Source organism: Sminthopsis crassicaudata, chromosome 1 (genome assembly GCF_048593235.1).
Source record: "Sminthopsis crassicaudata isolate SCR6 chromosome 1, ASM4859323v1, whole genome shotgun sequence".
Taxonomy (NCBI): Eukaryota; Metazoa; Chordata; class Mammalia; order Dasyuromorphia; family Dasyuridae; genus Sminthopsis; species Sminthopsis crassicaudata.
This window is the reverse complement of record NC_133617.1, coordinates 378912452-378923815: the sequence shown is the minus strand read 5'-3', so window position 1 is coordinate 378923815 and position 11364 is coordinate 378912452. Positions and strand designations below refer to the sequence as shown.

General features: G+C 47.7%; 1 protein-coding gene across 1 annotated transcript; it reads right to left on the bottom strand.

Moving 5' to 3' along the window:
• Positions 1–1114: 1114 nt before the first annotated feature.
• Positions 1115–9924, bottom strand: LOC141552220 (uncharacterized). The gene has a single exon (XM_074284648.1). It carries the CDS (start codon positions 9719–9721, stop codon positions 3356–3358), a length of 6366 nt encoding a protein of 2121 aa, XP_074140749.1. The 5' UTR covers positions 9722–9924; the 3' UTR covers positions 1115–3355.
• Positions 9925–11364: the final 1440 nt, after the last annotated feature.

Sequence of the window (11364 nt, the reverse complement as noted above, 5' to 3'; positions counted from 1 at the left end):
AATCCATCAAAGAAGACTGAGGAATTATAGAAAGTGATATAACTTATATAGTTATAGTTATATAAACTGGAGAACCTGGAGAGTGATGTCCTAAAAACCTAAAGGAAAGAGATGATCAAGGAGAAGAGGGTAATTAATTGATAGTTTCAAAGACTGCAGAGAAGTTGAGAAGAATGAAGATTGAGAAAAGGTCATTAAACTTGGCAGTTAGGAAATTATTAATAACTTTGGAGAGAGTTTGGAATCATTTGCATAGTGAGGTCAGAAGCCAGGTTGTAGAGAATTTAGAAGTATTTATTGTAAATGGTCTTCTTAAGGATGTTAACTACAAAAACAAACATAAAAAAAAAAAACAGAAGAGATCTAGGACAATAGTATAAATGGAAGAATCAATTGAAGGCTTATTTTAGAATGGAAGAAACATGGACATGTTTATAGGCAGTAGGGAAGTACAGAGTAGGTATGGAGAGATTGAAAATATTTAAGAGATAGGGAAGATAAAAGGAAAAATTTGCTGGACAAGAGAAGGTAGAATAGTGTTCCTTGTGTAGAGTAGGTAGATGGATTTGCCTTGGCAAAGAGTAGGGCCACTTCTTCATGTAAGACAGGAGTGATAGATATAGGCAGGCTCCCATTTTAGTAAATAATAATATAACATCTATTTCTCTATATTGAAGCTAATTCCACATCCTGTATATAGTAGTGTCACTTTGTGTATATGGATACAGTGAATTTTGTTTGAACCAGAAATCCTATATAACTGATTGATTCACCTTTTTCTCTTATTGAGAAGTCAAACTGAGATTGTAATATTTTAGAGTTAGCAGGGACCTTAGAAATCACCTTAGAATTTCAAATAAACTAGAATTTAAAAAAACTTCATTTTACAGATTAACCAAAAGAAACTCAAAATATTTTCCTTAAGTCACAGAGGCAGCAAATATGAGCATTTGTGACCTCCAATAAATCCTTCAGTCCCTTTGGACCTCCATTTCCTCATCTGTTAAACAAAGGAATGGGATGGATCAGATGATGAGTAAGTCCCTTCTACCTCTGAATCCTATGATCTTGTGAACTTGAAGTCACCTTGAAAATGATCAGACAAGCCCAAATGTAATTTTGAAATAATTTATAAGCATGGGGTGTGTAAGGGAACATGGTAAGAAGACAGTTTCCCATCGAGTATATCAAGTTTTCCATTCAGCATATCACTGGTTTTATTTTAAATATTTTTTCAATTAAATGTGAATTTATTAACCACCTATATTATGCAAAGCACTAGTTGCTCAGGCTACAAAAAATTCTCTCTTCAATGCTCAAGTTTACACTAAACGTTGTTGTCATTTCAATCATGTCTGACTCTTCATGAAGTTTTCTTGGCAAATGTGCTGAAGTGGTTTGTCATTTTCTTCTCCAACTCATTTTACAGATGAGGAAACTCAGAATGAACAGGAATAAGTGACTTGCCTAGGGTTACCAAGATAGAAAATGTGTGAGGCTACATTTGAACTCATGAAGAGGAATCTTCCTGACTTCAGGCTTATATGAAAACAAAAAAAAAAAAAATAGTATGTAAAAAGATAAGTAAATACAATAATTTGAGGAAGAAGAGACCATTAGAAAATTCAGTAACAGTCAAGCATCCACTTAAACTGCAGCATTCTGTAGACATCCAGTCCATATCTTATAGGGAAATACCATTATGTATTACTGGCACCAATCTTCTTGCTGTTGCTCTTCTTTCATGTCAGGGTTTCTGTTTTCTCACTAGCTTCTCTACTACAGCTCCTTCCTGCAGTTGTACTCTGCGACACTTCTTACTAAAGATATCCTCCCGATCTAGGACATTTCCAGTAGACTTGGGATGTAAAATGTTATGTGTATCCTGGAGAGAGCTATACTGAATGTGAATCTGAGCATAATATTTTCACCTCTTTTTTGTTTGTTTGTTTGCTTGATATTGCTTTTTTTCTTTTTTGTGATTTTTTTCACCTTTTAGTCTGACTTTTCTTACACAATATGACAAATATGGAAATATGTTTAAAAGGTCTGCACATGTTTAACCTATATCAGATTGCTTAATATCTTGGAGAGACAGAGGGAGAAAAAATTTGAAATACAAATTGCTACACAAATGAATGGTGAAAACTATCCTTATATGTATTTGAAAAAAAATAAAATATTATTGAGAAAAAAAAATGAAGAGGGCTTTCCAGCACTCATCCCTGTAGATCACATATAGTAATTATTGAGTTAGGATAATCTGGCACTGCCCTTATTGCTAGCCCTGCTTCCACCCAAAATGAAAAACTTTTCAAGAAATGAGGCCATTTGAAATTAAATTTCATTTTTCTCTTAAAAGTCTCTGACAACTAACACTAGGACACTGTCCTAATCTAAGCTTCCAGCTTAAATTAAGAATCGCTAAGAGCTCTTACGGGTTTCAATTTCTCCAGAAAGGAATTCTTGGAAATATTTCTGGCTCATGCCTCCTACATCATTCCAGGCATTCAACCAAATGAACCTTCTGGCCAATTATTGTTTTATATCATAGAATCATAGAATTAGAGTTTTAGGGCATCTGAGATATTATATAACTGCTTCATTTTAATAATAAAAAAAATAAAACTGAAGCCTGGAGAGATTAAAAAAAAAAAAAAGACCTATACGAGGTCAAATGAATTTCTAAGAGGCAAAACTGATATTTGAACTCTGGTCCTATGGTTCCACATTCCTGCACTGATTCTCACTTAGTTAAAAATATTCACAAACCAACTCAAACATTCCCTAGTTTAGTGCTATGCTAATTGGAGCTTGGTCTACCCCTGTCCCTTCTCTTTTCTGATCTCTCTCTCTCTCTCTTTCTCTCTCTCCCTCTCTCTCTCTCTCTCTCTCTCTCTCTCTCTCTCTCTCTCTCTCTCTCTCTCTCTCTCTCTGTCTCTGTCTCTGTCTCTGTCTCTGTCTCTGTCTGTCTCTGTCTCTCTCTTTCTCTCTGTCTCTCTCTCTCTCTCTCTCTCTCTCTCTCTCTCTCTCTCTCTCTCTCTCTCTCTCTGTCTCTCTCTCTCTCTCTATCTATCTTTCTCTCTCTGTCTCTATCTCTGTCTCTCTCTCAAAACTTACAAGCTAAAGGTCTGGGAAACTCATTTCACCTCAATGAATGTCTTCTTCATCAATAAAATGAAGGGTTTGAAGTCAATTTCCTCCAGGATCTTTCCAGCTCTAAGTCAATGAGCATTTGGTGTTATTTATTAAGATGTTGCAGTGCTTATGGTGATGCCAATTATAGCTAAACGAGTACTTCTGTTATTCAATGGTGGTGGACCTAGTCGTAGCTGTGGAGGGACTGGTCAGGGACTCAGGACTGACTAGTTGTAGGAATCGCTGCCCTGCCTTCTGTTGTGGCTGTGGAGGAACTGGCAGTGGATTCAGGACTAGTTGTAGGAATCGCTGTGCTGCTTTCTGTTGTAGCTGTGGAAGGACTGGCCGTGGACTCAGGACTAGTTGTAGGGGTCGTTGTGCTGCCTGCTGTTGAGGCTGTGGAGGAACTGGCTGTGGACTCAGGACTAGTTGTAGGGGTAGCTGTGCTGCCTGCTATGGAGGCTGTGGAGGAACTGGCTGTGGACTCAGGACTAGTTGTAGGGGTCGTTGTGCTGCCTGCTGTTGAGGCTGTGGAGGAACTGGCTGTGGACTCAGGACTAGTTGTAGGGGTAGCTGTGCTGCCTGCTGTTGTGGCTGTGGAGGAACTGGCTGTGGACTCAGGAATAGTTGTAGGGGTCGTTGTGCTGCCTGCTGTTGAGGCTGTGGAGGAACTGGCTGTGGACTCAGGACTAGTTGTAGGGGTAGCTGTGCTGCCTGCTATGGAGGCTGTGGAGGAACTGGCTGTGGACTCAGGACTAGTTGTAGGGGTCGTTGTGCTGCCTGCTGTTGAGGCTGTGGAGGAACTGGCTGTGGACTCAGGACTAGTTGTAGGGGTAGCTGTGCTGCCTGCTGTTGTGGCTGTGGAGGAACTGGCTGTGGACTCAGGAATAGTTGTAGGGGTCGTTGTGCTGCCTGCTGTTGTGGCTGTGGAGGAACTGGCTGTGGACTCAGGAATAGTTGTAGGGGTAGCTGTGCTGCCTGCTGTTGTGGCTGTGGAGGAACTGGCTGTGGACTCAGGAATAGTTGTAGGGGTCGTTGTGCTGCCTGCTGTTGAGGCTGTGGAGGAACTGGCTGTGGACTCAGGACTAGTTGTAGGGGTCCCTGCAGTGCCTGCTGTTGAGGCTGTGGAGGAACTGGCCGTGGACTCAGGACTAGTTGTAGGGGTCGTTGTGCTGCCTGCTGTTGAGGCTGTGGAGGAACTGGCTGTGGACTCAGGACTAGTTGTAGGGGTAGCTGTGCTGCCTGCTGTTGTGGCCGTGGTACCTGTGGTGGGCCCAGGCGTAGCTGTGGAGGAACTGGCCGTGGACTCAGGACTAGTTGTAGGAATCGCTGTGCTGCTTTCTGTTGTAGCTGTGGAAGGACTGGCCGTGGACTCAGGACTAGTTGTAGGGGTAGCTGTGCTGCCTGCTGTTGAGGCTGTGGAGGAACTGGCCGTGGACTCAGGACTAGTTGTAGGGGTCGCTGTGCTGCCTGCTGTTGAGGCTGTGGAGGAACTGGCTGTGGACTCAGGACTAGTTGTAGGGGTAGCTGTGCTGCCTGCTGTTGTGGCCGTGGTACCTGTGGTGGGCCCAGGCGTAGCTGTGGAGGGACTGGCCGTGGACTCAGGACTAGTTGTAGGGGTCGTTGTGCTGCCTGCTGTTGAGGCTGTGGAGGAACTGGCCGTGGACTCAGGACTAGTTGTAGGGGTAGCTGTGCTGCCTGCTATGGAGGCTGTGGAGGAACTGGCTGTGGACTCAGGACTAGTTGTAGGGGTCGTTGTGCTGCCTGCTGTTGAGGCTGTGGAGGAACTGGCTGTGGACTCAGGACTAGTTGTAGGGGTCGTTGTGCTGCCTGCTGTTGAGGCTGTGGAGGAACTGGCTGTGGACTCAGGACTAGTTGTAGGGGTAGCTGTGCTGCCTGCTGTTGTGGCTGTGGAGGAACTGGCTGTGGACTCAGGAATAGTTGTAGGGGTCGTTGTGCTGCCTGCTGTTGTGGCTGTGGAGGAACTGGCTGTGGACTCAGGAATAGTTGTAGGGGTCGTTGTGCTGCCTGCTGTTGTGGCTGTGGAGGAACTGGCTGTGGACTCAGGACTAGTTGTAGGGGTAGCTGTGCTGCCTGCTGTTGTGGCTGTGGAGGAACTGGCTGTGGACTCAGGAATAGTTGTAGGGGTAGCTGTGCTGCCTGCTGTTGTGGCCGTGGTACCTGTGGTGGGCCCAGGCGTAGCTGTGGAGGAACTGGCCGTGGACTCAGGAATAGTTGTAGGGGTCGTTGTGCTGCCTGCTGTTGAGGCTGTGGAGGAACTGGCTGTGGACTCAGGACTAGTTGTAGGGGTAGCTGTGCTGCCTGCTGTTGTGGCTGTGGAGGAACTGGCTGTGGACTCAGGAATAGTTGTAGGGGTCGTTGTGCTGCCTGCTGTTGTGGCTGTGGAGGAACTGGCTGTGGACTCAGGAATAGTTGTAGGGGTCGTTGTGCTGCCTGCTGTTGTGGCTGTGGAGGAACTGGCTGTGGACTCAGGACTAGTTGTAGGGGTAGCTGTGCTGCCTGCTGTTGTGGCTGTGGAGGAACTGGCTGTGGACTCAGGAATAGTTGTAGGGGTCGTTGTGCTGCCTGCTGTTGAGGCTGTGGAGGAACTGGCTGTGGACTCAGGACTAGTTGTAGGGGTCCCTGCAGTGCCTGCTGTTGAGGCTGTGGAGGAACTGGCTGTGGACTCAGGACTAGTTGTAGGGGTAGCTGTGCTGCCTGCTGTTGTGGCCGTGGTACCTGTGGTGGGCCCAGGCGTAGCTGTGGAGGAACTGGCCGTGGACTCAGGACTAGTTGTAGGAATCGCTGTGCTGCTTTCTGTTGTAGCTGTGGAAGGACTGGCCGTGGACTCAGGACTAGTTGTAGGGGTAGCTGTGCTGCCTGCTGTTGAGGCTGTGGAGGAACTGGCCGTGGACTCAGGACTAGTTGTAGGGGTCGCTGTGCTGCCTGCTGTTGAGGCTGTGGAGGAACTGGCTGTGGACTCAGGACTAGTTGTAGGGGTAGCTGTGCTGCCTGCTGTTGTGGCCGTGGTACCTGTGGTGGGCCCAGGCGTAGCTGTGGAGGGACTGGCCGTGGACTCAGGACTAGTTGTAGGGGTCGTTGTGCTGCCTGCTGTTGAGGCTGTGGAGGAACTGGCCGTGGACTCAGGACTAGTTGTAGGGGTAGCTGTGCTGCCTGCTATGGAGGCTGTGGAGGAACTGGCTGTGGACTCAGGACTAGTTGTAGGGGTCGTTGTGCTGCCTGCTGTTGAGGCTGTGGAGGAACTGGCTGTGGACTCAGGACTAGTTGTAGGGGTCGTTGTGCTGCCTGCTGTTGAGGCTGTGGAGGAACTGGCTGTGGACTCAGGACTAGTTGTAGGGGTAGCTGTGCTGCCTGCTGTTGTGGCTGTGGAGGAACTGGCTGTGGACTCAGGAATAGTTGTAGGGGTCGTTGTGCTGCCTGCTGTTGTGGCTGTGGAGGAACTGGCTGTGGACTCAGGAATAGTTGTAGGGGTCGTTGTGCTGCCTGCTGTTGTGGCTGTGGAGGAACTGGCTGTGGACTCAGGACTAGTTGTAGGGGTAGCTGTGCTGCCTGCTGTTGTGGCTGTGGAGGAACTGGCTGTGGACTCAGGAATAGTTGTAGGGGTAGCTGTGCTGCCTGCTGTTGTGGCCGTGGTACCTGTGGTGGGCCCAGGCGTAGCTGTGGAGGAACTGTCAGTGGACTCAGGACTAGTTGTAGGGGTCGTTGTGCTGCCTGCTGTTGAGGCTGTGGAGGAACTGGCTGTGGACTCAGGACTAGTTGTAGGGGTAGCTGTGCTGCCTGCTGTTGTGGCCATGGTACTTGTGGTTGGCCCAGTTGTAGCTGTGGAGGGACTGGCAGTGGACTCAGGACTAGTTGTAGGGGTAGCTGTGCTGCCTGCTGTTGTGGCCGTGGTACTTGTGGTGGGCCCAGTTGTAGGTGTGGAGGGACTGGCAGTGGACTCAGAACTAGTTGTAGGGGTCGCTGTGCTGCCTGCTGTTGAGGCTGTGGAGGAACTGGCCGTGGACTCAGGACTAGTTGTAGGGGTAGCTGTGCTTCCTGCTGTTGTGGCCGTGGTACCTGTGGTGGGCCCAGTCGTAGCTGTGGAGGGACTGGCCGTGGACTCAGGACTAGTTGTAGGGGTAGCTGCACTGCCTTCTGTTGTGGCTGTGGTAGTGGTGGTGGGCCCAGTCGTAGCTATGGAGGAACTGTCAGTGGACTCACGACTAGTTGTAGGGGTAGCTGTGCTGCCTGCTGTTGTGGCCATGGTACCTGTGGTGAGCCCAGTTGTAGCTGTGGAGGGACTGGCCGTGGACTCAGGACTAGTTGTAGGGGTTGCTGCACTGCCTTCTGTTGTGGCTGTGGTACCTGTGGTGGGCCCAGTTGTAGCTGTGGAGGGACTGGCAGTGGACTCAGGACTAGTTGTAGGGGTTGCTGCACTGCCTTCTGTTGTGGCCATGGTACCTGTGGTGGGCCCAGTCGTAGCTGTGGAGGAACTGGCCGTGGACTCAGGACTAGTTGTAGGGGTGGCTGTGCTGCCTGCTGTTGTGACCATGGTACCTGTGGTGGGCCCAGTCGTAGCTGTGGAGGGACTGGCCGTGGACTCAGGACTAGTTGTAGGGGTGGCTGTGCTGCCTGCTGTTGTGGCCGTGGTACCTGTGGTGGGCCCAGTCGTAGCTGTGGAGGAACTGGCCGTGGACTCAGGACTAGTTGTAGGGGTTGCTGCACTGCCTTCTGTTGTGGCTGTGGTAGTGGTGGTGGACCCAGTCGTAGCTATGGAGGAACTGTCAGTGGACTCACGACTAGTTGTAGGGGTAGCTGTGCTGCCTTCTGTTGTGGCTGTGGTACCTGTGGTGGGCCCAGTTGTAGCTGTGGAGGGATTGGCAGTGGACTCAGGACTAGTTGTAGGGGTTGCTGCACTGCCTTCTGTTGTGGCCATGGTACCTGTGGTGGGCCCAGTCGTAGCTGTGGAGGAACTGGCCGTGGACTCAGGACTAGTTGTAGGGGTGGCTGTGCTGCCTGCTGTTGTGGCCATGGTACCTGTGGTGGGCCCAGTCGTAGCTGTGGAGGGACTGGTCGTGGACTCAGGACTAGTTGTAGGGGTGGCTGTGCTGCCTGCTGTTGTGGCCGTGGTACCTGTGGTGGGCCCAGTCGTAGCTGTGGAGGAACTGGCCGTGGACTCAGGACTAGTTGTAGGGGTGGCTGTGCTGCCTGCTGTTGTGGCCATGGTACCTGTGGTGGGCCCAGTCGTAGCTGTGGAGGGACTGGCCGTGGACTCAGGACTAGTTGTAGGGGTAGCTGCACTGCCTTCTGTTGTGGCTGTGGTAGTGGTGGTGGGCCCAGTCGTAGCTATGGAGGAACTGTCAGTGGACTCACGACTAGTTGTAGGGGTAGCTGTGCTGCCTGCTGTTGTGGCCATCGTACCTGTGGTGAGCCCAGTTGTAGCTGTGGAGGGACTGGCCGTGGACTCAGGACTAGTTGTAGGGGTTGCTGCACTGCCTTCTGTTGTGGCTGTGGTACCTGTGGTGGGCCCAGTCGTAGCTGTGGAGGGACTGGCAGTGGACTCAGGACTAGTTGTAGGGGTTGCTGCACTGCCTTCTGTTGTGGCCATGGTACCTGTGGTGGGCCCAGTCGTAGCTGTGGAGGAACTGGCCGTGGACTCAGGACTAGTTGTAGGGGTGGCTGTGCTGCCTGCTGTTGTGGCCATGGTACCTGTGGTGGGCCCAGTCGTAGCTGTGGAGGGACTGGCCGTGGACTCAGGACTAGTTGTAGGGGTGGCTGTGCTGCCTGCTGTTGTGGCCGTGGTACCTGTGGTGGGCCCAGTCGTAGCTGTGGAGGAACTGGCCGTGGACTCAGGACTAGTTGTAGGGGTGGCTGTGCTGCCTGCTGTTGTGGCCGTGGTACCTGTGGTGGGCCCAGTCGTAGCTGTGGAGGGACTGGCCGTGGACTCAGGACTAGTTGTAGGGGTGGCTGTGCTGCCTGCTGTTGTGGCCGTGGTACCTGTGGTGGGCCCAGTCGTAGCTGTGGAGGAACTGGCCGTGGACTCAGGACTAGTTGTAGGGGTAGCTGCACTGCCTTCTGTTGTGGCTGTGGTAGTGGTGGTGGGCCCAGTCGTAGCTATGGAGGAACTGTCAGTGGACTCACAACTAGTTGTAGGGGTCGTTGTGCTGCCTGCTGTTGAGGCTGTGGAGGAACTGGCAGTGGACTCAGGACTGGTTGTAGGGGTGGCTGCAGTGCCTTCTGTTGTAACTGTGGTAGCTGTGGTGGACTCAGATATAGCTGTGGAGGAACTGGCTGTGGACTCTGGACCACTTGTAGGGGTAGCTGCACTGCCTTCTGTTGTGGCTGTGGTAGCCGTGGTGGATTCAGTTGTAGCTGTGGTAACTGTAGTGGACTCAGTTTTAGCTGGGGATGAAGTTTTTGTCTGTGGACTATTTTCATGAGTAGTTGTTTTGCTTTCAGCCGTAACTGTTGTATCTTTTGTGTGTTCAATGGTATTAGCAGTTCTGAGTGTTGTTGAGATAGTTGTCGTGCTTTCTGGGAACTGAATGTTATTATCTGGTTTTCTATCATTTATACTGTTCATCAAACTCAGTATCAGCACACCTATTGTTGTGGTAATTATGCAGGCTAAAAGACATGCCAAAAATATTTTCAGTAATGTCCAGCAATTTTCCTTGCCCTGAAAAAAATAAAAATAACCTAATTAACCTATGATCATTATATTCTCTTGAAGAAGATTACCAAGGTCCTGCTCTATGAAATGATTTTTATATCATTGATTTATATTAAGCATTTGGAAAAACACAACTTGAAAGGGAAATCTAATCAATTAACAACCCTATAACCATTCATACCTCTAAGGTTTAATATTAATTCTCCAGCTATTTATTTAGTACCTTCTACAATGTTATTCCATGCAGTCATATTTCATAATGATCCCCTAATCATACCCTTCATTTCTGTCAAAATAACCTCCCACATCCTTCAAAATCAACATATTACCTTCAATCTCCATGAGTTTTTATTGTTTTTTTTCAAGTTTTACATCCTCGATGAACTCTAATCCCTTACCTCCACTCAATACCCTGCTAAAATTCTTCTCATGAACTCCAAATTTTCCTTGGACACTTTTTCTGGACTCACTTTAACTACTACTAGTGCTGCTACTGTTATTGATGATGATGATGATGATGACAGTTGTAGTGATGGTAATAATGGTAACATCAACAGTAATAGTAGTATTTATATAGTTTTTTAAGGTTTTCAAAGGCCTCTCTATATATTGGGCCATTTGTTCCTTACAAAAACCATGTGATTTAACTTCTATTATTATTTCCATTTTACAGATGAGAAGATTGAGGTTGAAAAAAGTCAAATGTCTTGTGCATGGTCACTCAGCTCATAATTCAAGGCAAGATACTCTCATCTCATTCTACTTTAAAAAAATTATATTGTAATTTTGTATAAATCTTTGCTTGCTGATATAGTGTAAGCTCTTTGAGGGCAGATGTTGCATCACTTTTCAACTTTTTATCTCAAGCTCCTAGCTTATGGTTTGTACAGAATAGCCCCTTAATAATTTTTGGCTGTCAGGGATAAATAAAAGAAAAATAAATGTGACTGAGAAATAAAAAAATCTGTTAAGTTCAAAAAATCAACTATACAACTTAGGAATGATAGGCCTAGACAAGTTCTTTGAAAAAAGGTCTAGAATTTTTTAGTGGACTACAAATACAATAAGAAACAACAGTGTGCTAAGGCAGCTTTAAAAAAATCATAACATCATCTAAGGTAGTGGGCAACTTGGTAGTGCAGTGGATAGAAGGCAAGGTCTGTAGTCAGAAACTGTTGGCCTCAGACACCCAAAAGCTATGTGATCCCCAGGGGAAGTCACTTACCTATTTGCCACAGTTTCCTCATCTGTAAAATGAACTGGAGAAGGAAATGGCAAAAACCATTCCAGTATTTTTGTCGAGAAAACTCCAAATGAGGTTACAAAGTGTTAGACATGACTGAAATGACTGAACAGCAATAAAGTTTATTTACCAGGCTGGATCTGAGGATGATCATAGCAAAGTTCAGAAATTCATATTACCAGAATGACCAGAGCATGTTTTATTCTCCAAAGACAATTTACAAGGATTGTCTATTAATCCATAGAAGAATTTCTATATCTATCTGTTGATTGTAGTGGTACCTACACTGAAGATTTGTGACTGAAAATGG

Excerpts from the sequence above, each read along its gene's own strand:
- LOC141552220 (XM_074284648.1), bottom strand. The coding sequence starts at position 9,721 with ATGAACAGTATAAATGATAGAAAACCAGATAATAACATTCAGTTCCCA.